The sequence below is a fragment of the Neoarius graeffei genome, chromosome 21 (genome assembly GCF_027579695.1).
Source record: "Neoarius graeffei isolate fNeoGra1 chromosome 21, fNeoGra1.pri, whole genome shotgun sequence".
Lineage (NCBI taxonomy): Eukaryota > Metazoa > Chordata > Actinopteri > Siluriformes > Ariidae > Neoarius > Neoarius graeffei.
Window position 1 is genome coordinate 20,132,605 of NC_083589.1, and position 27,151 is coordinate 20,159,755.

At 41.3% G+C, this 27,151-nt stretch overlaps 1 protein-coding gene across 1 annotated transcript; it reads right to left on the reverse strand.

Moving 5' to 3' along the window:
- Positions 1 to 3,346: 3,346 nt before the first annotated feature.
- On the reverse strand, positions 3,347 to 22,789 carry tmem214 (transmembrane protein 214). Its single transcript, XM_060902805.1, has 16 exons — positions 22,471 to 22,789; positions 19,506 to 19,699; positions 19,240 to 19,390; positions 18,835 to 18,969; positions 17,958 to 18,040; positions 15,188 to 15,293; positions 15,002 to 15,083; positions 13,277 to 13,378; positions 13,033 to 13,174; positions 11,241 to 11,332; positions 10,528 to 10,576; positions 10,332 to 10,439; positions 9,396 to 9,610; positions 9,139 to 9,307; positions 8,664 to 8,815; positions 3,347 to 5,254 (listed from the first exon to the last, which is right to left on the reverse strand). The coding sequence occupies exons 1-16, from the start codon at positions 22,619 to 22,621 to the stop codon at positions 5,128 to 5,130; spliced, it is 2,058 nt and encodes a 685-aa protein (XP_060758788.1). The 5' UTR covers positions 22,622 to 22,789; the 3' UTR covers positions 3,347 to 5,127.
- Between the last annotated feature and the right edge of the window lie 4,362 nt (positions 22,790 to 27,151).

The window sequence follows — 27,151 nt, forward strand, 5'->3', positions numbered from 1 at the left end:
AGTGGGGGTTGGGGTGGAGTGCTGGGGGGAGGTGTGAGCTGTAGTGGCAGCTGGGGAGATGGTCCGGGGGGTGGTTTGGCTGTGTGCTGCGCCTGAGCTTCAAAGCGGGCGAAGAAGCTGTTCAGCTCCTCCGCAAGTGCCGCATCTGAGTCCCCGGCTGACACAGCACAGCCCCTGTAGTTTGTTATTGCCTGAATGCCCTGCCACAGCTGCCTGGGGCTTGTCAGCTGCTCCTCAATCCTTCTCCTGTGGTCCGCTTTGGCTGCACTGATGCCTTTCTTCAGGTCGGCCCGAGTCCTACTGTATAGCGCTCGGTCGCCGGATCTGAAGGCTGCATCCCGGGCACGTAGGAGTGCACGGACCTGGCCGGTCATCCATGGTTTCTCATTCGGGAACACCGGAATGGTCTTTACCACGGTGACCGTGTCAATGCAGTGCTTGATGTAAGCTAGCACTGCATCCGTGTATGTGGCCAGGTCCTCGTGATGGAAAACTTCCCACTGTGTTCGTTCAAAGCAGTCCTGGAGTCGGGGGAGGGCGTCGTCAGGCCAGGTGGTAATTTTCCGTCTTTGTGGCTTTGATTGCCGGCTGAGAGGGGTGTATGCGGGGGGGTAGGAACAGGGAGAGATGGTCAGACTGTCCGAGGTGGGGGAGGGGAATAGCTCTGTAGGCATGTTTAAGGTTGGAATAAACATGGTCCAGATTATTTACTCCCCTCGTTGCACACTTAACATGTTGGTAAAATTTAGGCAACACCGTTTTGAGGTTTGCCTTATTGAAGTCTCCTGCAATGATGTGCGCGCCGTTTGGGTAGGCTCGCTGGTGGTTGTTAATGTTGTTTGCGAGCAGAGAGAGAGCGGTTTTGACGTTAGCGTCCGGTGGTATGTAGACTGCAGTGATGATAACAGCTGCTAGCTCCCTCGGCAGAAAGAAGGGTCTGCATCTTACGGACATGAACTCTAGGTCAGGAGAACAATGCTTGTCTAAGACTGTACTGTTGTTGCACCAACCTTCATTCACGTAAACACAGAGCCCCCCTCCTCTGTTTTTCCCGGAGTCGCTATTCCTGTCCCATCTGTGTAGCGTGCGGCCTGCTAGCTGCACCGAAGCGTCGGGGATTAGCGGTTGTAGCCATGTCTCCGTTATAATGATTGCACAGCATTCACGAATGTAGCGGTTACCAGCAAGCTGTAGTTCCAAGTCGTCCGTTTTGTGTACCAGGGATCTAGCATTGGAAAGATAGAGGCTTGGTAGCGGAGGTTTGAGTGGCTGTTTCCTGAGCTTGTTCAGCAGGCCCGCTCTGCAGCCCCGTTTTTGCTTCCTCTCACGTCTCCGCCTTCTTCCTCTGCCAGACCTGATAACAATCCACGGAGACCCCGGTGCTCTCGCTATCTCCTCCGGAATGTTGTGAGCGCGATGAAAGTCGTTTGAAATGATCATTTCTTGCCGAATGCCGATGTCTATCAGATCCATATGGGTGTATCTTGTGTTGAAGTCTGTAGGTGACGCGAAACAAACAGTTATAATACACAAAAAATACAAAAACGTGCACTTGAAAGGAGAGCTGTAAGCCGCTGCGTCCTGACGCGCCGCCATCTTAACTGTATCTGTAACTGAAAGGAGGCTCTTCTGTTTCTTCCCCGACATGCTAAAATAAATGACACAAACGATTAAAAAAAATGAAAAACGCCTCTGTTCATGACAGCTCCTAGGCGACTTAACCAAAAGTTATTCATTCTATAATCCCCAGAAAAACAGTCTTTGACTAAATGAACATTTAAGTCGTCGTCAGCACAGTATGCTATTTTAGATGTAAACCAGCTAGCTTGCTAGTTAGACAGTTATCTACGATAGCTTGAAATGGACAGGTTTTCGATACTGAACAAGGTGTAGACCAGAAATATTGGTCTATAGAGTAAAACTAAAGTAACCAAGTAAATATTGATACAAATTATTACCTGATGATCCCGAGTCCTGACCAGTTCTGCAGTTCTTTCAATTCTCTCATTTGCTCCAGGTCGTTCCCTAGTTCTCAATTTTGCAGGTGCAGTGCATGCTTGTAGCTGAAACTCACGTCTCCCCGACAACAGAACAATCTATTTTCTGATTGGCTAATGCTGCTCTGAGCACAGGGGCAAGTTCAAGACACATGAAACATTTCAACACAGTTGCAGAACGGTGCACATTTCGGCCAATCAATAAGGAACAATTAGAAAAACGTAGCAAACCGTTGCAGCGGTTGAACTCGCCCCAGGAGCGCTGTGACCTACAGCTGTGGCGTTTGTAGATAGCTTGAAGGAATTTCTGTGCGATTATTGGAGAAGCTCAGAGTGAGAAATGCCATGTGTGGCATGTGAGCCCTGGTCCCCAATGATCCTAATCCTAACAGCTTCCCTGAATGTGTTCCAGTCTGTAGAGTCAAAACAATCTTGTAGGGCAGATACAGTACCTTGTGGCCAAGTTCCCACTTCTCTCAAAAATAAAACCATACTCCGGTCCTGGGGCAGCACGGTAGTGTAGTAGTCAGCGCTGTCGCCTCACAGCAAGAAGGTCCGGGTTCGAGCCCCATGGCCGGCGAGGGCCTTTCTGTGCAGAGTTTGCATGTTCTCCCCGTGGGTTTCCTCCAGGTGCTCCAGTTTCCCCCACAGTCCAAAGACATGCAGGTTAACTGGTGACTCTAAATTGACCGTAGATGTGAATGTGAAGTTTTTGTCTCTATGTGTCAGCCCTGTGATGACCTGGCAACTTGTCCAGGGTGTACCCCGCCTTTCGCCCATAGTCAGCTGGGATAGGCTCCAGCTTGCCTGCAGAACAGGATAAAGCAGCTAGAGATAATGAGATACTCTGGTCCTCATCTTCCATTGTAAATTGAAGCTGCAAAATTCAATACAAAAAGTTAAACACAGGAGGCATGTCCAGATGTTTGACTGGTGTTTTATACGTTTATGCAGAAGTGCTTTTTTTTTTTTTTTGGGTGGGGGTGTTGTGTTCGTTCAGCTAGAAGAGCATTCATGAAATCAGCTGCTGGTATAAGGTGGCCTGGGGTGCAGTCAGTAATTTGACATTGGATCCAGTGAAAATAAGTAAATAAAATGTCTGTCACCAGGCACTCAAACCCCCACCACACACACACACACACTTCCAACCTCATGATAATAGTTTAGGGAAGAAACACATGGGTTATGACTACCCCCATACTTTTGGGCATAGTGTACCATGGACACTTCTCACTAAGGGAGAGTTAGTATACATCAAAACACAATGCGTAATTATATCGATAACTTCAAGCCAAACATAACAGAACACACAAAACTCCAACATCTGAAGTACAGACAGGTGACATGAGCAGGGCTGCACATGTTTTATTAAATTATTTATAAACCATTATACAAAAAGCAACAAAATTAGTTTATCACATTTATATTACTTTTCCACTCCCCTGGTATAATCCATACATACGGTCCCATCATGTTAAGGGCTGGTGTTCTAGTCTAAACCTGAATCTGTCTTTAACCAGCTCCAACTGACTGATTACCATTACAGATATGGTGCTATGCACCTTTAGTTATACCTTTTGACACTTGAACATTATGGTGTACTGCACAGATGAGGAAAAACTTCACATCAAATGGAGAATTCAGTTCTTAAACGTATTAGCAGAAGGAGGGCCAACTCTTCACAGAGAGGGAGGGGTAAAAAATATAGAACCTGTCCATCTCCAATAGAGCTTCTCAGATCACATTAAAAGTCAAATAGAACACTTGCAGATGGTAGAAACAGTGAATCACCATAAAATCTCTGATACTGAGAAACGGAGTGGACAAGGCCTTAGATGTGAGGGTGAAGCACACAGTAAACTGTTTTATTACAAGTTCTATTCATAAAGTCATGACCACCAAATTAGAGTATTCCTATAAAGAAAATCAGGTAGCATGCATGAATGACTTTTTTAAAAGATGGCATGCTCAGAAAATTACCAGCGGCAATGCTTCCACTTAAAAAAAACAAACAACAAAAAAAAAAACCCACACTTGATAACTTCCCCCAGACATTACAAATGGAAAACTTCCTGAGTATTGCTGTGAATGGAATGAGTTTGCTTGCTTGAGCTAGTTAATTACACAAATCCAGAAAGTGACCACTAGCAAAAAGCCACAGAATCCAGCACAACCAAAGTTTGGTCATGTAGCCATGGAATGCTTCATTGCTCCAACCTCAGTATGCTGATGCATCTGAAATGCAACGAGCTGCTGGAATTAAGATTAACAAAATGCACAAATAGGGGACATTTGCACTAGAACAGCTTGCTTACAACTAAATTGGCACAAAAATGTTAAATCTTACTGTTGCCAAGGAGGTGTAAATCTAAAAATTTCAGATTCATGGCAAGTTAACAGCTATATGCTTAAGGCTTGTGTCCACACAAGTACATAGTTCATGAGCAGATTTGCTCCACATCAAAATTATGCTGTGTTTGACTTTATACAGTCACTGCTCAGATAGCTCTCCAGCAAAACCTCAGATGCACTACTTAATCTAAAAATGTCATTCAACACATCAAATTATACCAGCAACATCTTTTGTAGACTTTTGTTTTACTACTACATACATAAAATATTGTATCTGCATAAAGTCATGACCACTAAAATCAGTATTCCTATAAAGAAAAATCAGGTAGCATGCATGAATGACTTTTAAAAGATTGCATGCTCAGAATTTTACCAGTGGCAATGCTTTCACTTTATATTAAAAAAAAAAAAAAAAAAAAAACCTAACCCCTCTTGATAACTTCCCCCACAGACATTACTAATGGAAAACTTCCTGAGTATTGCTGTGAATGGAATGAGTAATAGAATTAGTAAAACACAACAGGTGAAAAGGAACACAACATTTTGGGTATTGATCATATAAAAATGTCCTGATCTTGAGGGACTGGGATAGAGTGCCAAATAGTGGTGGTGGGAGGAAGAAAACGAAACAAAAAGAAAATGCAAGTGTTCCACCTCCTGTCAATTCCTCCAAATTAGAGAAATATTAGATGAAGAGAATCCTACAGTCTTTACAGCCCAGCATGACAGTAGACGCAAATCAAGAGACACAGTCTCCATCCTACATCCTGGGCATGCATCACACCTTGGACAGCAGCTCTTGAGCCCAGCTCCGGATGGCAGTTGTTGTATCTTGCAAATAAATCCATGTGCTGTTGGTGAATGCCATCACATGGTTCTGCATGCAGAGAAGTGATACTTCACCACTGCGGGGGGGGGTTTGAGAGAAGAGACATTAGCATACAAAGCAAAAAAAAAAAAAATCCCCACCCCACACACTACAGTGCAATGGTGCCTTTACAGGACAGAGCAGCTACTGTATTTATTTTTTAAATATTTTTTTGGGGGCTTTTTTCACCTTTATTGGATAGGACAGTGTAGAGACAGGAAATGAGCGGGAGAGAGAGACGGGGAGGGATCGGGAAATGACCTCGGGCCGGAGTCAAACCCGGGTCCCTGGATTTATGGTATGGCGCCTTATCCACCTGAGCCACAATGCCCCCAAGAGCATCTACTGTATTTAAAATAAAATGTTCACACTTCATTGAACAGCTGTCCATCTAAACCCCTGTGCAATATTTCAGTTTGTACCCTACACTTGTGTTGTGTGCTCTGGCACCAATTAAAATCAACTTTGCCAAGTTTGGTCACAGTGTAGAAGTGAAGACCTCACTCACTTGACAGATAGCTACAGGACAGAAGCAAGGGATATTGCCAATATTTACAGAGCTCAAGTAATTTACCAACCCAGCACAAGAAGGAACAGAAATTAATGCTGCACACCTCAGTGTGATTAGGTGCAGTGCTTTTGGTGCAAATTGGGCTTTACACATGTGAAATGCCATACATAAACCCAACTAAAATCAACATGTGATCATTCACTTAATTGGTATTTATGGGATGGAGGATTCACATGCACATGTGAAATTCACTAGCACATTAAAATGACAGATGAAACGCACACTTAAAACTCCCCTGATTTTGATAAACTGCAGCGTGACACAAGCCCAGTGCTCTTGTTAGAGATGTTGAGGGCTGCATGTCTACAATTTGGGACCATTACATGCTGAACGACTCCTAAAAAGAATCTACAACCCTGATTCCAAAAAAGTTGGGACAAAGTACAAATTGTAAATAAAAACGGAATGCAATGATGTGGAAGTTTCAAAATTCCATATTTTATTCAGAATAGAACATAGATGACATAAATGTTTAAACTGAGAAAATGTATCATTTAAAGAGAAAAATTAGATGATTTTAAATTTCATGACAACAACACATCTCAAAAAAGTTGGGACAAGGCCATGTTTACCACTGAGACATCCCCTTTTCTCTTTACAACAGTCTGTAAACATCTGGGGACTGAGGAGACAAGTTGCTCAAGTTTAGGGATAGGAATGTTAACCCATTCTTGTCTAATGGAGGATTCTAGTTGCTCAACTGTCTTAGGTCTTTTTTGTCGTATCTTCCGTTTTATGATGCGCCAAATGTTTTCTATGGGTGAAAGATCTGGACTGCAGGCTGGCCAGTTCAGTACCCGGACCCTTCTTCTACGCAGCCATGATGCTGTAATTGATGCAGTATGTGGTTTGGCATTGTCATGTTGGAAAATGCAAGGTCTTCCCTGAAAGAGACGTCATCTGGATGGGAGCATATGTTGCTCTAGAACCTGGATATACCTTTCAGCATTGATGGTGTCTTTCCAGATGTGTAAGCTGCCCATGCCACACGCACTAATGCAACCCCATACCATCAGAGATGCAGGCTTCTGAACTGAGCGCTGATAACAACTCGGGTCGTCCTTCTCCTCTTTAGTCCAAATGACACAGCGTCCCTGATTTCCATAAAGAACTTCAAATTTTGATTCGTCTGCCCACAGAACAGTTTTCCACTTTGCCACAGTCCATTTTAAATGAGCCTTGGCCCAGAGAAGACGTCTGCGCTTCTGGATCACGTTTAGATACGGCTTCTTCTTTGAACTATAGAGTTTTAGCTGGCAACAGCGGATGGCATGGTGAATTGTGTTCACAGATAATGTTCTCTGAAAATATTCCTGAGCCCATTTTGTGACTTCCAATACAGAAGTATGCCTGTATGTGATGCAGTGCCGTCTAAGGGCCCGAAGATCACGGGCACCCAGTATGGTTTTCTGGCCTTGACCCTTACGCACAGAGATTCTTCCAGATTCTCTGAATCTTTTGATGATATTATGCACTGTAGATGATGATATGTTCAAACTCTTTGCAATTTTACACTGTCGAACTCCTTTCTGATATTGCTCCGCTATTTGTCGGCACAGAATTAGGGGGATTGTTGATCCTCTTCCCATCTTTAATTCTGAGAGCCGCTGCCACTCCAAGATGCTCTTTTTATACCCAGTCATGTTAATGACCTATTGCCAATTGACCTAATGAGTTGCAATTTGGTCCTCCAGCTGTTCCTTTTTTGTACCTTTAACTTTTCCAGCCTCTTATTGCCCCTGTCCCAACTTTTTTGAGATGTGTTGCTGTCATGAAATTTCAAATGAGCCAATATTTGGCATGAAATTTCAAAATGTCTCACTTTCGACATTTGATATGTTGTCTATGTTCTATTGTGAATACAATATCAGTTTTTGAGATTTGTAAATTATTGTATTCCATTTTTATTTACAATTTGTACTTTGTCCCAACTTTTTTGGAATTGGGGTTGTACATGGCATCGTTCCCTTGCCAATATATAAACAACTAAAAATCTAACATGCAATATAAAATGTGCATTTTTAAGGTTTATTTTAATCCTTAAATAAGAACAAACGTATAATTCTGTCCACTGTACCTTTATTGACAAGTAGGGGTGTAACTATGCAACAATGTGAATTCTATGTTCCAACAATGTACATCACTGGAATCATCATTCTATTAATTTTGCATCAGGAGGTCTGATTTGAACACCAGAGGCCCCAATCTGCACAACCCATAGGAGATAAAATATACACAGAGCAAGTTGGGCCCATTAACTCCAGATTAATGGCCAACATGCATTATAGGTTCTACACTTAACATTTATTAAAAAAAATAAATAAAATACTTATCCTGAGATCTATAGTGCCCAAGAAAGACTGTTCAACTCTGGCATTTTAGCCAACTTTGGAGCACAGTTACTGCTCATTATGTTTCAATCATTTTGCTTGGGTCAGAAAATTTATTCACCAAATCTTTAGCTGAATTTATAAATCCATTTTATAAGCTATGGTTGAACCATTAGTACATTTCCTTTAGAATATTAATCCTCTGTTCAATGACGAGTTTTATACAAAAAGACACCCAGAAATCAAAGAGACCGGTCATTCTTCCTTCTCAAATTATATTCAAAATATTCAGTCATATTGAATGAAATTGTGAAGCCAGTATTATGAATTGAATCACATCATGACCAGAGTGTATGGTTACACTCCTAATTTACAGTAATACACAGCACAGTTTAAAATAAGCCAACATGGGCATTATTAACCATCAACTATGTGAAATATTGGGTTTCACAATTTTAAGGGACACAAATATAATTACTGGCCAAAAATGAATAAGTCATTACAAATTAAAGCATCTAGAAAAACCTGCAATAAGTGGTACTGACTTGCAGGAGTCCTGCAGTGACTGCCAAAGATGCTGTAGCGCTGTAATAACGTACTGCAGGCTAGGCAGGATGTAGCTCTGATGCACAAACAGCAGCAGCTCCTTTATAAACTCCAAAAACTTGAAAATACTGTCTGGGGTGTTGGCATTGATCTGAAGGCAAGCAAGCATATATATTATTTAAAAAATAAAATAAAACCCCTTTAGACTCAATTATGGGAAGGGCAATATTCACACATTTAGACTTGCACATGGACAAGAGTCTTTAAAAGGTTAGTTAAATCAATTACATAGCCTTCTTAAGCAAAACCTAAAACAGACCAGTCACCTTATCAGCAGTCTTCAAAATTAAAAAAAAAAAAAGTCACTTGTACTTACTTCTAAGACACAGTTTAATAGCTATTAATGAATAGCAGCCACCATAAAACCTGCAAGAACTGTTGACCGTGGCTTTAATGAAAGAAACTAGATCTCACCCATTCTACAAGTAGTGGTGTGCTCTCCTGCAGCCATAGTATCAATTCAGAACTCTTCTGTGCAATAAAGAATGCAGCCACCTTCAGCTTTTCCAATATGGCTTCTAAAACTGGACCCATAGCCTCCATAGCCAGAGAGTAATAATATGGCATTGTTTCAGCTAACCAGCTGTGCGCACACACACACACACACACACACACACCTCAGCTACACAAAGCTGCAATTTCAGAATGACTTTAAAAAAAATTTTTTTTACTTGATGCCCTGCTGGCTGTAATGGGTCACTTTTCTACAGGCCTGCTGGGATACTGCAGTGACTCCACTCTTCTGCAGGTACAGGGCTGTGGTGGAGTCAGCAAATGCACCATGAGATCTCACATCATGAGCAATAAAACTGGCAACAAACACAAGCAGGACCAGCAGCACCCGTGACCACGGGAACCCCCGAGAGCAAATTTTCATCTGCAGAGACTACAAAAAGGAACAGAGATGGAATGAGTGAGAATTAATTGCACATTAGTTTGGAAAAATAACTTAGAGAGGCACCATTTCTAGTCATGTCAACCTTACCATGACACCTAGCATTTTACATAAGGAATAAGTCATGCTGCTATTACTCCTAAGACACAGCATTTTGCAGTTGATTAGGACACACATAATGACATTTTATTTGTTTATAATGTTGTGGAACATTCAACAAACAGGTTAGCTCCTGTTATGACTCAGCAGCACTAAACAGTCACTCACCAGCCCTTTGTTCATGTTACCCAGAAACTGCAAAGCCCTCCAGCCTGAAGATTATCCATAGTGAAAAACCATTACAAAGCTCTGACACTGGAGACTCATTCCAAAAATGTGAAACATCCCTTACAGAAAGCATCACACATTTTTAATCCATTTGTGTGCCATGTCCAACATACAAGTCCTTAAAAGTTGTTACTATAGAAGTTATATTAAGCTAGTCTGAAGAGAACCACCTTTGGAAATACTGTCAGAGCTGAAATTTATAGATAATTAAAAATCAAAAGACCTAACCAATTAGAGATAATTTAAAAGCACTGTGGTATAAAACTATCATCCTGACCTTGCAATTTGGTAGGACAGTCTAGTATTTACTCCTTTTAATTAAAAATAAAATAAATAAAAATACCCCTTCACTGGCCAGAATGATGCATCAGAAAACATGTCTTACACTGCACACAGCGTTGCATTCCTGTACATCATCCAAGTTAGCTGTAGACCTAATCTCTTCGTTGGTCACTCTGAAAGACTGAATTGTTTCCTGAAGGCTGTTTCGCAACTGCAAAAAAAAGTTTTTTTTTTTTTAAAAAAGTCAGTAGTACACAAAAAGGAAAAAGAAAAAAAAAAAAATCAATCTACCACTGTACCTTCAGTGGGAGGGTGCTCCATAAACTAAGCAGATGATTCAACAAGAGGCTGTTGGAGAAGGTGGTTTCAGAAGCACATTACTTAAAACACAGATTTACAAGATGGCACTTGATTAATAAATTGCACAGATCTCATTAAATGAGCAGTCCTGTGACTCTAGAAAGAAGCCCCAGTGAAATGGCAAACACTAATTATTCTATCCACATTCACTGTATATGAGCAATTGCACACTCTGATTGGCTACTCTACTACTAGGCTATCAGCTCATGTACCATGAATAGAGGAAAAACAAAATGGAGCGTGTTGAACCATCAGAGAATGAAATTAAATTCTACAAAAAGAAAAAAAAAATATGGAATAAGCGTATTTGATGGTAAGAACGCATCTATATTTTTCAAATTATAGCATTTTTCACAAATTGCTATGGTCATTTCGCTGGTTTGTTTACATTCTAAGCAGAAATGATTTTGGACTTTTTTTAAATAATAAAAACACCCCTTACAAAAAATGAAAATGCTTGTTTCTCAAAATCCAGTGAACGTGGATATAATAAAACTGTTATTGCACTCAATCTCATTGTACATGGCTTATAACCAACTCAGCCGATGAGGCATGTAGCTCCATCAGCTCACATACAACTTGATTTCGTGGAATAACTTAAACGTACATGTTACACTGACATTAAAATGTTAACAGCAAGGTTAATATTTACCTGGACTGGGTGAGATGTTTAGTGTAAAGTTGCCTCCATACGCCCAAACTCTGTGCATCTACACAAAGGCACTCAGTCAGGCTGCTCAGCAGCTACAGACGAAAAATATAAATTAGGTAAGGACTACAGATTTAATCTCTACTGGAATCAATGCAAATACAAGGTACATTTTGCACATGGCCATATTTGATCCTTCAGTTTTGTCAGCAAAGTAGCGAATTACTGATCAGCTGTTGTGCCGCAAGCCACTGAGCTGTACGTCTGCTTTTACTGAGACTGGACAAAAAGGGACAGCACATTCACAGCCATCACACCTGCTACAAGTTCACAAGCTGTCTGCAGGGCTCTGTGTGTGATATATAAAATAAAATGCCAATTATGGTGGCCCACATATGTGGCTCAAATAAATACATTTACCAGCTGGGAGGTCCGTATGGAGGGCCTCGGTCACAGTATTTCACCATGCAGACCGACCTTAAGCTGGTAAAAAATATTTTTTTTTCTTTACCAAATTAACAGAAAACGAGAGCACCTGAAAGGGAAAACCGAGGCGAGCTGCCATTTTGAATCCTCATTTCACAGCTATAATGCAAAAGGCTTTCTCCTCGGTATACAAGTGCACTTCCATGGGGGGGGAAGACACCCTGCATTTTGCCACCTATGTAGTCCCCCATTTATACAGATAGGAGTCATTCAGGGTTCAGCCATGTTTTTGCTTGCTTGGTGTTAGCAAATTACAGGTTTTAGCTTTCTCCTGAAATGGTTTTTCTTCCTCCTCTGGGTAATAAAACTTGCTTTCGCTGTGAAGACTGTCGTTATCACTATCCATGCTGTAAAATTAATGCCATTTTCCTGAGAAATGCTGGCAAAAACTTGCAAAAAAAAAAAAAAAAAAGTTGACAAAAATGCTACCATGTTTGTTGTGAACAAGCGAGTCGCCAGAGGTCCGTAACTGGGGTCCATAATGTAGGATACAGACCCGCTCGCCAGCCAATCAGAGTGCAGGATTTGAACCGTGAAAAAATAAATAGCCTTATTGATCTTGAAAAGGCTCCTCACCATCAAGATGCTTGTGGCTTACTGTTAAGTACGCAGAATTCAGGAACTGTCTGCACTTGTGAAGTGACCAACAGCCTGATGTCTCTGGATCACATTCTTCTGAAGCTTTCAAACACCATCTCTGTGCCTTTGCAAACTAGTGACTGAGAAGGAAGCCATTGTATTTGGGCTTTTTAACCAACTCCTGAGCTCCATTTCTCAGCTAAAGTGACAACTCGAGCACTGCCTGGAGCTCATTATTTCAGTGTGCTCTCCTGGACTTGCCTTACTCTCATTTGAACGAATGCTCATGGACCTGTACTCAGCAATAGCTACCACTAATACTAGTTTGAAGCTTTTAACAGAGCCAAAAATGACATTGGTAACACCATGACAGCAAAAATTACCACTGGCACACAGACAATTGCACAAACACTATTTATCAACACTGGTTAAGCCAAATAAAAAACGAGGACAGATTTTTGACCTCTCTTCATTCAGGTACCATCAGAGTTGGCATATGACATGCATTTGAAAATTCCCACCAATTCAAGCCCAACAATAAGCACAACTGCAACAGACAGGATTTCCAGTGTGACACAGCAGCTCAGGGACATTTTACCTCCCAGCTGATCCCCCCCCCCCTAAAAAAAAAAAACCCCATACAACACAACACACCACCCCTCACACAAACTGACCTAAACAGGTCCCACACACTTGGTGCCCACATGCCCCCCCGTGAAAAAATTCTTACCTCCTTCTTCATGGCATCAGGACAACTGGGGGTGGCTCTGGAGAGAAAGGAAGGGAAGTATGTATGCAACGTAGATTCCGGTTTTGCTCCAAATGCTAGAACCTTCAACCGTGGGTAGAGTCGCCTCAACTGTTCCTGCAGGCTGAAGGCACAACAGATTTTAGATCAAATCTAGTGGCCTGTGAGTCACTAGACTAAAACACTTGACAAATTCTCACCAGTATTCATAGTTTGCAATAATTACCTTGCCGATAGGGCATTTTTAGGCATGTAAGCAAAATCCAGTAGAGGGAAGAATTCTTTCGGGCCCATTACCCCAAACCCTTTAGACAGATTGGCATGGAGCCTATAAGAGATGGAATAAGTTACATAGCCTAATAGTGCATCTAAAAAAAAAAAAAAAAAAAAAGAATATTTGAAAAAAATTTTCAAGTCAGTTGTTATTTAAGGTGAAATTTTATATTCTGTACTCATTACACAACGTTCCAAGCATTTCCATTTTAGTTCTGATTATGATCTACAGCCCCCCCCCGCCCAAAAAAAAAAAAAAGTTAGAAAACCTTGCAGTTCGAGTAAATTACTGTTCCAAGAATATAAAAAAACCTCCACAAAGAGGTTAAGCCACAGGAGGTCACAGCCGAAAAAAAAGTTGGCTGGAAAAGGTGCATGAGAAACAGGGATGACTGCAGCCTAGAGAGGATTGTCAAGTTGATTCAAGAACTTGGGAGAGCTTCACAAGGAGTGGACTAAGGCTGGTGCCAGTGCATCAAGAGCCACCACACACAGATATGGGTGCCATTTCATCTGTTGTTGTTGGTCCATTGTGTTTTATCAAGCCCAAAGTCAATGCAGCCAGCTACCAGGAGATTTTAGAGCACCTCATGCTTCCATCTGCTGACAAGCTTCATATTTCCTTTTCCAGCAGGACTTGGCACCTTCCCAGAGTGCCAAAACTTATACCAAAAATGGTTTACTGACCATATTACCATGCTGATTGGCCAGCCAACTCACCAGACCTGAACCCCTTAGAAAATCTATGGGGTACTGTCACGAAGAAAAACCCAACCCAAAAATACAGACAAGCTGAAGGCCACCATCAAAGTAACCTGAGCTTCAATAAGATCTCAGCAGTACTACAGGTTGATCGCCTCCACGCCATGCTGCACTGATGCAGTAATTCATGGTAAAGGAGCTAGAACCAAGTACCGAGTGTATAAATGAAGACACTTTTCAGAAGTTGGACACGTCTGTACTGTAAAGCTCTCTTGATTGATCTTAGGACATATTCAGTCTCTCAAATTAGGATTTCTGATGAGCTACAAGCCATAACCAAAATTAAAACAAAGGCTTGAAATATTTTACATGTAATGAAGATGGAAAGTTTACCTTTTTGAATTAAAAAAAAAAAAAAAGCCCACTAAAAAGAACCCCAAAGACACACCCACCATACACAGTGCACATTAAAAGGAACAGTCCACCGTACTTCCATAATGAAACATGTTCTCTGAATTGAGACGAGCTGATCACTCCTGAGTGAAGGTATCAATGCGCTGTCGAAGCACGCAGAAGGTGTTAGTACGCCTGTCATTATAGTGCGGACTTTCCATAGCATAGAAAATCGCCACGTTTCAATTTGTGTAACTGAACTTTGTTTCATGTCACTGGTCATATAAACCCATGTAAACAGGAAAAACGTGGAAGAGTTTGGTCGCATCTAACTACAGCCCCAAAAAATACCATTGGCCATGCTGAGCCTAGCTACATTGCTAACAGGAGTAACAGCGCGTCTGACTGACTGGGAGGTCGCACAAAGCTCGGAGAGGTACGGATCAGCTCGTCTCAATTCAGAGAACATATTTCATTATGGAAGTACGGTGAACTGTTCCTTTAAAGGAAGTCTGAAGGCCTAAGATGTCTGTTCATGTACAAGATCTAAAGCTACGCTAGAACCAAGTCAGCAGTTGCTTACATGAGTAGTCTCTCTAGGTATGCAATGGCATAGGCAGACAGAGTTTTCACTCCTAGAACAGGAAGCATGATGCCCAGCCAAACTACAGGAACACACAATGTTTCAGGAGTTAATCACAGATTCCCAGTCTAAACCAAACCAACCAATCTATCCCATTGGCTTTAGGCAACATTTAAGAACACTCACCTCTTATGCCTTGGGTCAGGTCATAGAAGCCAGCTTGTCCAAGAGCCCACATAATGCTCAGACACTTGGCAGGACGGTTCTGGTGGGAGCGCAACAGCTCCAGGTGCTAAGATTGACACAAATGTCAGAATTGACAAAGGATAAATTAAGAAACAGTTGCTTAAATTAAATGGCAAACTTTACAAAGGCCACTTGGTTATGTCCTGAAAGCCAAGCAAAACCCCCCAAAAATAAGATTCCTTTATACTGACATAATATCCATACAAGACATATCATCTCTAGCCGCTTTATCCTTCTACAGGGTCGCAGGCAAGCTGGAGCCTATCCCAGCTGACTATGGGAGAAAGGCGGGGTACACCCTGGACAAGTTGCCAGGTCATTACAGGGCTGACACAGACAACTATTCACACTCACATTCACACCTATGGTCAATTTAGAGTCACCAGTTAACCTAACCTGCATGTCTTTGGACTGTGGGGGAAACCAGAGCACCCGGAGGAAACCCACACGGACACGGGGAGAACATGCAAACTCCACACAGAAAGGCCCTTGCCGGCCATGGGGCTCGAACCCAGGACCTTCTTGCTGTGAGGCAACAGCACTAACCACTACACCACCGTGCCGCCCCCATACAAGACATGTAGTCTTCATTTGCTCATATTTGTACCTGTATACAGGTTATTTTTAAAGAAAAAAGCTTTTATTGGCAGTGCAGTCTTACTCTCTCCAAAGTTCAAATATCATGATCCACGTAGAGGTGCAAGGATTAATCAACCACCAAATTAGTTGCCAACCAATTTAAACAGTCGATTAGTTGGAGACATCACATGTTTTTCACACCAACTAGGCATGCTTTGAGATTACCACTTCCTGGGGAGAAAAGTTAAAAGCATGTTGGCAATTTCAAAAACCTCCAATGTGGGGGAGCATTTCACACTGAGCTCTGTGCAATTCAACAGAAATGGGGGGGTGTCAGTAAGGTGACCAATAATTCAGACTCCTCCATAACCATAATGCAAGCTGTCAAATGCACTTGGCCCAGCTTACGCTACATACACAAGATAACCAAATCCCAGACATAGCAGTCCTGTCAATAACTGCCAGCAGCCATCAATTCTTTTCTGGCATACTTTATTAATCCAAGGGTAACTTAAGCTCTGCGTTAACCTATCTGAAGCAGTGAACACACAAGCAGCTGCACTACAGCACCCAGGGATTTATTTAAGAATTAGAAGTCTTTATTTGATGGCTCCATGTTCAGCTAAGTGGTGTACTAGTGCGTCAAGTAAATCACAAGCAGACATCCGACTTCAGCGCAGATAGCCGTGCCTAGGGAAGCCTATTCTTAGCAATATTGCAACTTGAAAAATGGATCATTTAAGTATTATTTTTCATGAAAACATACAGGGGCACTTGCTGTGATTGGCAAACAGTTTATTTCTTGGGTTTTGTTTGGCCTTAAACTGTTAGCAACAATGTGTGTAATACCATCAGAGAAATAAAGTAGACACACATTAGCACAAGGGTTCCCTGAATTAGGGGCCAAACTTGGGTAACGTTTTGAAACATTACATTTAAAAATCAATGCACACCATTTTAGCCTTTTCACTTTGACATGCTGCACTAAACATTGAAAGACATTTCTCCATCATTTACTTCCACAAAACGTTGTGACGAGGCACATATACTATTCTAGGTCATTACTGAAGAGTAACTGGTTTCCCATTACATTTATTGCTTGAATATTAAAGATTAAAAGCTCCATTTTGAGTACCAGCCTTCTGGATTTCCTAAAGTTACTAGAACTGAGTAAAACTCCATATAGAATACCCCACACTTACAAGCCTGTCATCATATATTACCATATGTAAGGGAATAAAGTTGAATTATCTCCCCTTTGAAACTTCAGAATGGGATTATTTTCTTTCATGCACATCTTCAGGTGGTATACTGCAACTGTGTAAGTTTATATCAAAATCCATCAAACCATTTAGGAGGAGTTGCACTTACAAGACACATGGACAGGGTGATTCCTATACACTCCCCACAAACTTCGTTTGCAGGGTATATAATAAATACTTCTAAGTATTCTGAACTGATTTTGAGACACAGCTCATGACAAATCACAATGATGGTGGGACATTAAGAGACAGCGCTGGTCAGTGAGTAACATTACTGTGCATCAAATCACTCGATGTGGAAACCAGATAGACAGGGATATTTGGCTCAGACATGTCATCTAACAAATGTTGCTTGGAGTTCTCCAGATGAATGTAAAGACAGGCATGCTCAGGTCACAGCTGCTTCTGCATATGCACAGTCATGCATCAAGTACAAACTAGGCTCCTCTGCTTCATGCTAGGCCACATTACTCTACAATACCTTTCAAGATTGTTGAGTCAGTGCAAGGAATATTCTTTTAGGTTTTGAACCAAATATTCTCAGTTGGTTTTTAGTCACTTGCATTATGCATTTACCAACCTAATGAACTGAGCAATTTTACAGTAGTCCTAAATTAAGCAAATTTATTTTTAAAAATGTAGGCTGGCCAAAGCTCAGGGTTGCAGAAAATTCCTACTGTTCTTCTGGGCAAATGACCCCAAATGGTTTGGAAACCCCTGCATGAGTTTCTTCCACAGTTCCACTATGTTATAATACAGGCTACAGCATTTCTGCAGACCCTATAAAATTAGGGTAAACATGAGGTGACCAAGGTTTTTCAAGTTCCAACCAAACTGCTGGACAGCAAACAGATGCAAATTCCACTTACTTCAGGCAGGTTCAGCGTGACTATTTTGGGTTTGCTCATCATGATAGCCTGAATGCACATTCTGTAGCCATGCAGTGGTTCACCTATTAAAAAAATAAAATAAAGGGCACACGCACACAGTCGACGAGGTCCATAACACTGAGTTGGCGATAAGCCATGTATGAGGAGTGAGTGGAACAGCTTTTATTCCATCTACATTCACTGGATTTTGAGAAAGGGCATTTTTGTTTTGGCACATTCTGTAAATAATTTTAACTCAAAACGTCCGACAAAATTTCCACTTAGAATGTAAACAAACCGGTGAAATGACAATAGAAATTTATGCAGAATGCTATAGTTCTTAAAATAAAAGATACATTCTTACTGGCAAATACTTTTATTCCATGTTTTGTTGCTTTTTTGGGTCGTCATCTTTAGGGTTTCTGGCAGTTGGCAAACCAACTTAAAGGTGTATTACTGCCACTGACTGGGCTGGAGTGTGGAACAGGAGATATTGATAAACTATTCTAGCCATTTCTGTTAAAATACTTCATTTTGGGGGTTTTGTTTTCAAGGAGAGTTTTTAATTTCATCCTCAGTTGGTTCAGCAACACACTCCCATTTTTGTTTTTCTTTACTCACGGTATATTGTACAAGCTGATATCCTAGTAGTAGAGTAGCCAATCAGAGCACATGCTTGTTCATATCCAGTGAATGTGGAGAGAGAAATTTTATATTTAAAAAAAAAAAAACACACAACGAATTACAAGATGGATTCTACAGTAACCAAAATTGCTGAAACAATATTGTCCATTTTTTTTAAACACTGCTAAAGCATGGGGTTGAACAGGATGGTACAAGTGGAAAATGTGCATGGACAACTCAAGCCATTTCTTACCTGCTGGCCTATCCAACTCCCGGAGCATGGTGAGCACACAATGATCAAAGAATTCTTGTAGTGAGTCACTGCTTTTCCCCAACATATTCTTAATTACACTGCGCAAATCCTTTCCAGCAAGGCAGTATGGGTAATCTGTACAGAGATTTATTTGTTAACCACAAAATGCACTTATTATTTGGTACCAGTTTAATCCTCCTGCATTAAATGATCATCCCTACGTGGCATATGTAAATATACTGCAAACAAAAAGAAACATACCTCAAACTGAAAAAGGTACCATCAAAGGCAAAACAATTCCCACACACATCCACCACCACCTTAATTCTGAGGAGGTTACTCGTTTTACACACTCCCCAGTAAACTTCACATTCAGTATACAGTGAATACATTTCAGACACACACCATGAGCATAGTTGCTGAGCGTGGGATCAGTGTCAGGTGCCAGCAGTTTGCTGTTGAGATACCCAGCTAGATCCTTCACCCAGACACATGGATTCTCAGGGAACATAGCTTGACTTTTCTCTAGCTGTTGCCTCAATTCCACCACATCCAGCTAGAAAAGAAAGGGAGAGAAATATAGCCATCCACACAGAGAGAAGGAAGAAATTATTAAGCAGACACACCTAGTATGAGGTTTAGATTTGTGTATTGGTACGCATATCACTTACAGCTTTGACAGCTTCCTCTAACTTCTTATATCGGGTTGGTTTTGAGCTGCTGTTGGACTGGGATTTCTTGGATTGCTTTGCTGTATTGAGCTTCTTCTGTTGAGTCTCAGCTGGGGGAGGAACCTGTTCCTTGTTCTGCTTTTTACCAATCTTCTCAAAACCCTCAAATATCGTCTCTGATAACTTTACAGATGCTGCAGACAATGCAAGAGAAGATTTTACTCCATGCATATCAAAAGGAGTCAAATCTGGTCACATCCGAGAGACAAATGAGCAATTCCAGCGTTATGGACGTGACACTTGAACTCAAAATGGCAACAAATGACCCAGTGCATGTTTTATTGTCTCCCAGTATTTAAACAGGTGTTGCATATTTTAAGGCTGTACCATACTGGAGAAGTGATAGAACAAGAACAATTCCCATAGTACATCTAGGGCATGCCGGAAAATGCCAATAAAAGATGCGTTATGGATGTGACAGAAAAAGTATCACTTTTCTTGGGTGACTGTACATTATCAAACTCTGAAATTGTAAACCTAATGTCAAAATGGAGATATCCATTTGATAGAGGGGTCCAAGGTGAATATTAAAAAATCTTTGTTTAAAATATTTCGTATTTCATGCAGAGTTTCGGAAGGAAAAGTCAGCGTTATGGATGTGATGAAATTCCGTTATGGATGTGACGCGTCTGAAATAGACATGGCACACGTTTAGAAAAATCAGCAATTTAACCACTATAACCCTTTGAAAAACTCTAAATATCAGCTAAAACTATCAAAGTTCTTAAATAATATTTAGGATGGCTATTGTTTTGCTGTTTTGTGGATTTTAGCATACATTTCTGTGGCTTGTGGCAATAATATAGAATTGTACATGATCAAAGTTGATTTTAGCTTGGGTTTTACATTATAAGAAAGAAAGACTGACATATTAAGGCGAAGGGAACAATTCTTGTGACAAATTGGTTCAACTTATTCACATCTGTAAAATACAGGCCTAGGTGATATCTCTGGGAGTGGTTTTGATGTATTACATGTTGCTTTATTCTTGCATGGTGAGGTTGACATTTACATGGAATTGCCCACATGTGTCATTTTATTTTGCAACGAGTTGACATTACTCAGGACAGCCTTTTGCCTCTTGGATCCACGCTCAACCCAAAAATCTTGCAAAAGACCAGAAGTATGGCAGGGTGCACACATTTTGAAATTGAACTTTAGCCTCCAAGGAAAATCTGTGCCATCGGTCTATATCCATTTTTCATAGTTACTAGACCATCTCCAAATTGTGTAGGTGCACAATTTGGAGCTACAACAAGACTGTAAAACTTGCAAGAAATAAAATGTATAAAACCAAAACCTCAGTATACTAACATGCCAAAATACAGTCAGAGTACTCAAAAAGGTCAATCGAACTCCAGTCCTAAACTCCTGTACTTTAACCATTTAAAGGCTCAAGATCAATTACACTGATGTGCTGACCCAGTTGTGTTCTCTATTCCACTGTGATGCTGAAAACTAAATCTGAAAGAGCTGTAGGTTATTTGTACCAACAATGACAGTCATACAAAAGTAAAACTACGAGACTTGAGCAAAACGTTACATAAGCAAACTTGCTCAAAAACAGAATGGATTCAGCACTTTGTCATGTATAGCCTGGGGACATGCTACTACCTTTATTTTTACAAAGTGTAGTTTGTGAATCTTTTACATGGCAGCTTGTAAACGGACAAGACAAAAAAAATTCAAGAATGAAGTTGAAATGAGAATTTGAGGAAAAAAAAAAAAAGTTACAATATAGGATATTACCACCAAAAAAACCCCGCTCCAGTAACATACAGCAACAGATTGGGCACTCAAAGCTGAACTTGCTGGAGTTCCACTACTTCAGGATCAATAATTTTCATTATCATTCATCTACACACCCTTCGTGAACATCATGCAGATGTAAACAACTACGAAGGTGACCACTGCCCGAGATTTCTTGTTCAACGACACATGAAATTCACCAAACTCTTAAATGCCCCTCATTTGAGCACATAAAAATGTTATGTACCATTTTCACATAGCATTAGGACTTCATTCTCAATTGTGTATTTTGTTTTTAAACAATGGCCCTAAAACAGCTGTAAACAGGTGTAGATTTAAAAATTAGTTAAAATTAAAACATTTTCTGTGCAATTTGACTTTTTGAAGCATGTTTCAGAGACACTTTAGCCTGTTCTACAAATCAATTTATAATGGCGAAGGTGAAAAAGCACAAATTTTCTATTTGACTTGAGCTCAGAAATTGATCCTTTTCTGTTTCCTGTAAATTATGGTCTGGCTGACACTCATGCTGCAAAAACGACATATTTGGCTACAAATTCCTGACTTTTACAACTTCATACTAAAATAGTGATTTTAAAAGACATTCCTGCCTGTGTTCACGAAGCTCCGCCCCCGGAACCGAAAGTAGCGTGTCTGTAAGATGACTGACAGGAAGCACAGCCAAACACAAACAAGTATCCGGACCGGAAGTCAGTTTTCCAAATGGGCTTTCTCAGCAACTTGTGCTAAGGCCACGGTTTAACCCGCTGTTTTTGTATCATGTTATACACATCTTCCACATTATTTGTGCAAGTAAGGAATAATAAAAATAAAACCTTTCTATTACACCTCTAAACGTGCGGGTGCTACTGATACGGATTTCAGACAACGTTTAACTAGCTAGCTTAGCCATTCACCTCTAGCTTAGCTAGTGAACTATGTCGAATAACACTTGTTGGTTTAGAGCCTAAACAGGGAGTTTATGTTTATAACTCCCACTGTTATTAAAAACGGCAAGTACATTAAACACAGAGTGATATTAGAGCTAGCTAACGCTAACAACCAGCTCGCTAGCAATGTTTTGTAGCCAACTATAAATGGACGTAGCACTTAACGTTCAGAATAGCTGTGAGTGAGAACAGAACATTTCACTTACGGAACAGGTCTGGTTTCCGAGAGTTCGACTCGATCAGAGCTTTTCTGGACTTCTTGTCGGCTTGACCCTTGGCAGCGCTGTTCTGTTTCTTGCCTCTTCTCACCACCTCCCATTTACCAACAGAACCGTTATTATTTGTAGACGAAGCCATGGTTTATTGAGCGTTCAAAAAGCAAGAAACTCTTCAAGTATTTTTATCTAAACGCCTTTAAGTCCCTGTAGAGCTACTGCACAGATAACGGCTAGTTGGTCGCAGGTCAGCTCCGGCTGCAACTGCGACTTTAAACCGTCTGTGTGCCACGTCTGCTCTGGGGGCATGACGTCATCACGTATCCGCACGCGCCCTGCTTTATTTCCACGTTCTCTCATGGAAATAATAATCTCATTATCTCTAGCCGCTTTATCCTATTCTGCAGGGTCACAGGCAAGCTGGAGCCTATCCCAGCTGACTACGGGCGAAAGGCGGGGTACACCCTGGACAAGTCGCCAGATCATCACAGGGTTGACACATAGACACAGACAACCATTCACACCTACGGTCAATTTAGAGTCACCAGTTAACCTAACCTGCATGTCTTTGGACTGTGGGAGAAACCGGAGCACCCGGAGGAAACCCACGCGGACAACATGCAAACTCCGCACAGAAAGGCCCTCGCCGGCCACGGGGCTCGAACCCAGACCGTCTTGCTGTGAGGCGACAGCGCTAACCACCACCGTGCCGCCCGGAAATAATAATAATAATAATAATAATAATGGATAACATGTGACAGTTTAAAGGTGCAATAATCTATTTTTTACTTGAAGAAAACACTTGAAGGGTTTCTTGCATGATCAAAAAATAATGGATGAACACCGTGCTCTTAGTAAAAGTGTATTAAGTTTTTGAGAAAACACATTTTAGTCAGGCGGTATTTGTTTATATTTGAGGCTACTTTGTAAAAATTGCCAAGTCTTGTTTTTGGTAATAATATACAAGTTCAGATATAAATTCATAAATCTGGACTTGTAATGTTTGTAGGCTGCTGTTTCATAGTTAATTATGCAGGGGAACTTTGCGCATAAAAAGAGCCCTGGAACCACATATAGGAAATTGGTATAAAAGTATTACATCATTAATATGCAATTATTATATCCATAATAGGTGTTAGTCTATTTGTGGCACTCAACCTTTTTACTCAGGTGAAAAGCATGGTTCATACATACCCATTTAACCCTAAAAGGACCTAAACTACTGAGTGGGATCAGTTTGAACCTCAGAGGTGGTGTGCTGCTCAGTCTATTCAACTGACATAACTTTTTGCCTTTAGGAGTTTGTTACTCTATTCAGGGGTCACCAAACTACGGCCCGCGGGCCAGATCCGGCCCCCCAGCCCCTCTGCAGTGCCCCCTATCACTTGAACCGGCCCTATGAGGCAATCCCCAAAAGTGGTCATGGCCTATTTTTTTAAATTGCTTTTTGGCAAATAATAACATGTCTGCATCTTGTATTTTGTTGATTTTATCAATTAAAATTTATATTTAGTTATAAAATGAACTATTCATATTTTCCGAATTTTCGTCATATGCTCGCGATCAAGCAGTGACAGGCAGCGCATGTGCAGAGAACTGTCAGTGTTCAGGACAGCAAAATGGCTAGCGGTAAGTGAAAAGCTGACAGAGAGTGCAGAGTTTTTAAAGAACAGTGGACCACCGATTATTTTTTCGTTCAGTGTAAGGACCGTGCAGTTTATCTTGTATGTAAAGAAAGTGTGCCAGTTTTCAAAGAATATAATCTGCGTCGTCACTATGAAACCCACCACAAAGAGTATGCTAGTTTGCGAGGGCAAACAAGAGAAGACAGGATTCGGAGGATGAAATGCGGACTGGCTGCACAACAGAATGTATTCCTTCACCAAACCCAGATCAACCAGGCTGCTGTCTGAGCTAGCTATAAGGTAGCTCACCTACTAGCTACCCATGGAAAGCCGTTTACTGATGGGGACTTTGTTAAAGTATGCATGCTTGCTGTGGCCGAGGAGGTGTGTCCCGACAAGAAGGATGCGCTCAATGCGGTGAGTCTCTCCGCACCTACTATGACCAGGCGAACCGAAGATTTGGGGGACAACGTGTATGACCAGCTGAATGAGAAAGCGTCAGAATTCGAGTTTTTTGCTTTGGCCATGGATGAGAGCAAAAGGGATGTGATTTTTCCGCGAATTCGCGGAATTCCGCTTTTTTTCACCTCAAAACTTGAAAAAAAAATGCTTCCGATTTTTCCCTCAAATCTACATTCGTATCCTATTCGTTCCGACTTTGTTTGAAAGATGGCAGCCTCGGATTTGCATCTTTACGCCTCGATCACGGAGGCTGCCATCTTTCAACTCTTTGTTTGAAGCAAGCGCATTCATTGGTTGGTTCAGAGCGATGGGCCAATCATGTACCTCGTTTCATCTCATTGACGTAATTACGTCATTTACGCAATTCCGTCATTGAGATGAAACGAGGTACGTGATTGGCCCATCGCTTTGTAACAACCAATGAACGCGCTTGTTAGATAGCTGTACGTAAGCTCGCTTCAAACAGAGTTGAAAGATGGCAGCCTCCGTGATCGAGCGTAAAGATGCAAAGCGAGTGAGAGAGAGTGAGCGAGAGAGAGCGTGCGTGCGCGCGCGAGTGAGAGAGAGCGAGTGAGAGAGCGCGCGCGAGTGAGAGAGTGAGCGAGAGTGTGTGTCAGAGTTGCATGTTGACCATTAAATTGGCTTGAATTTGTTAATCATGAGAAGTTTTTTCTTGTGTGTTTGCTTGCCATTTTAGTACAATTTTTAAGTCAGAAAACCCCAAAACCCAGGAGCTTCGGGGGGCTTTCCCTCTTGTCCCCTCACCAGGGTGCTGCCCTGGACCAGCTGGGGGCCTGCGGCCCCCAGATCCCCGGCTAAAATTTTCAGATAATTTCACCAGCCCCAAATCACATCCCTGGAGCAATGATGTGCAGGACACAGCACAACTGCTGTGATCTATTGCTCATATTATTATCAGGGATGCAAACAGCGCGCCTTTTGGCGGATGGCGCCTTTTTCACGGCTGAATCGCGCAGATCTGAATTTTTTTTTTTTTTTTTGGGGGGGGGGGGGGCGTTGGAGTGTCTGATTATAATTTCAAAGTAAATTCTGTATTAAAATTACTAAATAAGCAAATCCGTTACAGTCCATGAAACAGGAAGTGTAAGGATGAGGAAAAAACAGTTTAAATCGGGAAGCTGCGCACATTTGTGCAGCCTGAGCGGCAGGACTGCGCAAATGTGCGCAGCTTCCCGATTTAAACTGTTTTTTCCTCATCCTTATACTTCCTGTTTCATGGACTGTAACGGATTTGCTTATTTAGTAATTTTAATACAGAATTTACTTTGAAATTATAACCAGACACTCCAACGCCCCCCCCCCCCCCCCAAAACAAAAAAAAAAAATTCGGATCTGCGCGATTCAGCCGTGAAAAAGGCGCGCTGTTTGCATCCCTGTATTCTAATTTCACTGTTTTTTAAAATGTATTTATTTTATAGGCCTATTTATTTGACCTTTATTAAGTGCTGCATACAATTATTATTTATATTATTAATAATATCAACAGGCCTACCTACAATTTATAATTTTCCACTCACCTTTGCCAGTGTCAATCACCTCAAATAGGCAGATGTTTCTTACCTTGACAGCTTTGATATTATTTTTATTAGAAAATAAATAAATGGAATATCAGTGGTATTTCAAATTAAAACAAAGTGTGAAGACTTGATTACTACTTTTGCAAACCACTAGTAAAGATAAACAAATATGTGCCAGGAATCAAGTGTTGATATAGTAGTATGGATATAGTAGTGGGGATGGCCGTGCCAGGCTAGTAATCTCTACTACACAATGAGGCCTGCTGGTGGTCATATTTGTCTGGGTCATACAATTCTATGTGATATAGCTGACCCGGCCCCCATCACAGTCAGGAACGACAATGTGGCCCCCAGAGAAAAAAGTTTGGTGACCCCTGCTGTAATTGATGCAGTATGTGGTTTGGCATTGTCATGTTGGAAAATGCAAGGTCTTTCCTGAAAGAGACATCGTCTGGATGGGAGCATATGTTGCTCTAGAACCTGGATATACCTTTCAGCATTGATGGTGTCTTTCCAGATGTGTAAGCTGCCCATGCCACATGCACTAATGCAACCCCATACCATCAGAGATGCAGGCTTCTGAACTGAGTGCTGATAACAACTTGGGTCGTCCTTCTCCTCTTTAGTTCGAATGACACGGCGTCCCTGATTTCCATAAAGAACTTCAAATTTTCCACTTTGCCACAGTCCATTTTAAATGAGCCTTGGCCCAGAGAAGACGTCTGCGCTTCTGGATCATGTTTAGATACGGCTTCTTCTTTGAACTATAGAGTTTTAGTTGGCAATGGCGGATGGCATGGTAAATTGTGTTTACAGATCATGTTCTCTGGAAATATTGCTGAGCCCATTTTGTGATTTACAATACAGAAGCATGTCTGTATCAGTGGCGGCTGGTAGTCTTTCAAACAGGGGAGGCTGGTCGGTTACGATATTTCCAGATTTTAAAAGAAAAAACACCTCAATTTTGCCCATACTCTTGCCTCTGATCTGGCTGATTGTTGGCAGGGTCACAAACTGTGAAATAACAGGTTCTTTTGGCCCATTAGC

Bases quoted from the DNA above. Each gene is read 5' to 3' on its own strand.
- tmem214 (XM_060902805.1), bottom strand. From the start codon at position 22,621: ATGGCTTCGTCTACAAATAATAACGGTTCTGTTGGTAAATGGGAGGTG. The intron at 15,294-17,957 runs GTAAGTGGAATT...TGTCAATCTTAG, and splicing joins TCACGCTGAACCTGCCTGAA to CACCTGGAGCTGTTGCGCTC. The intron at 9,308-9,395 runs GTAAAAAAAATT...GTGTGCGCACAG, and splicing joins TACAGCCAGCAGGGCATCAA to CTGGTTAGCTGAAACAATGC.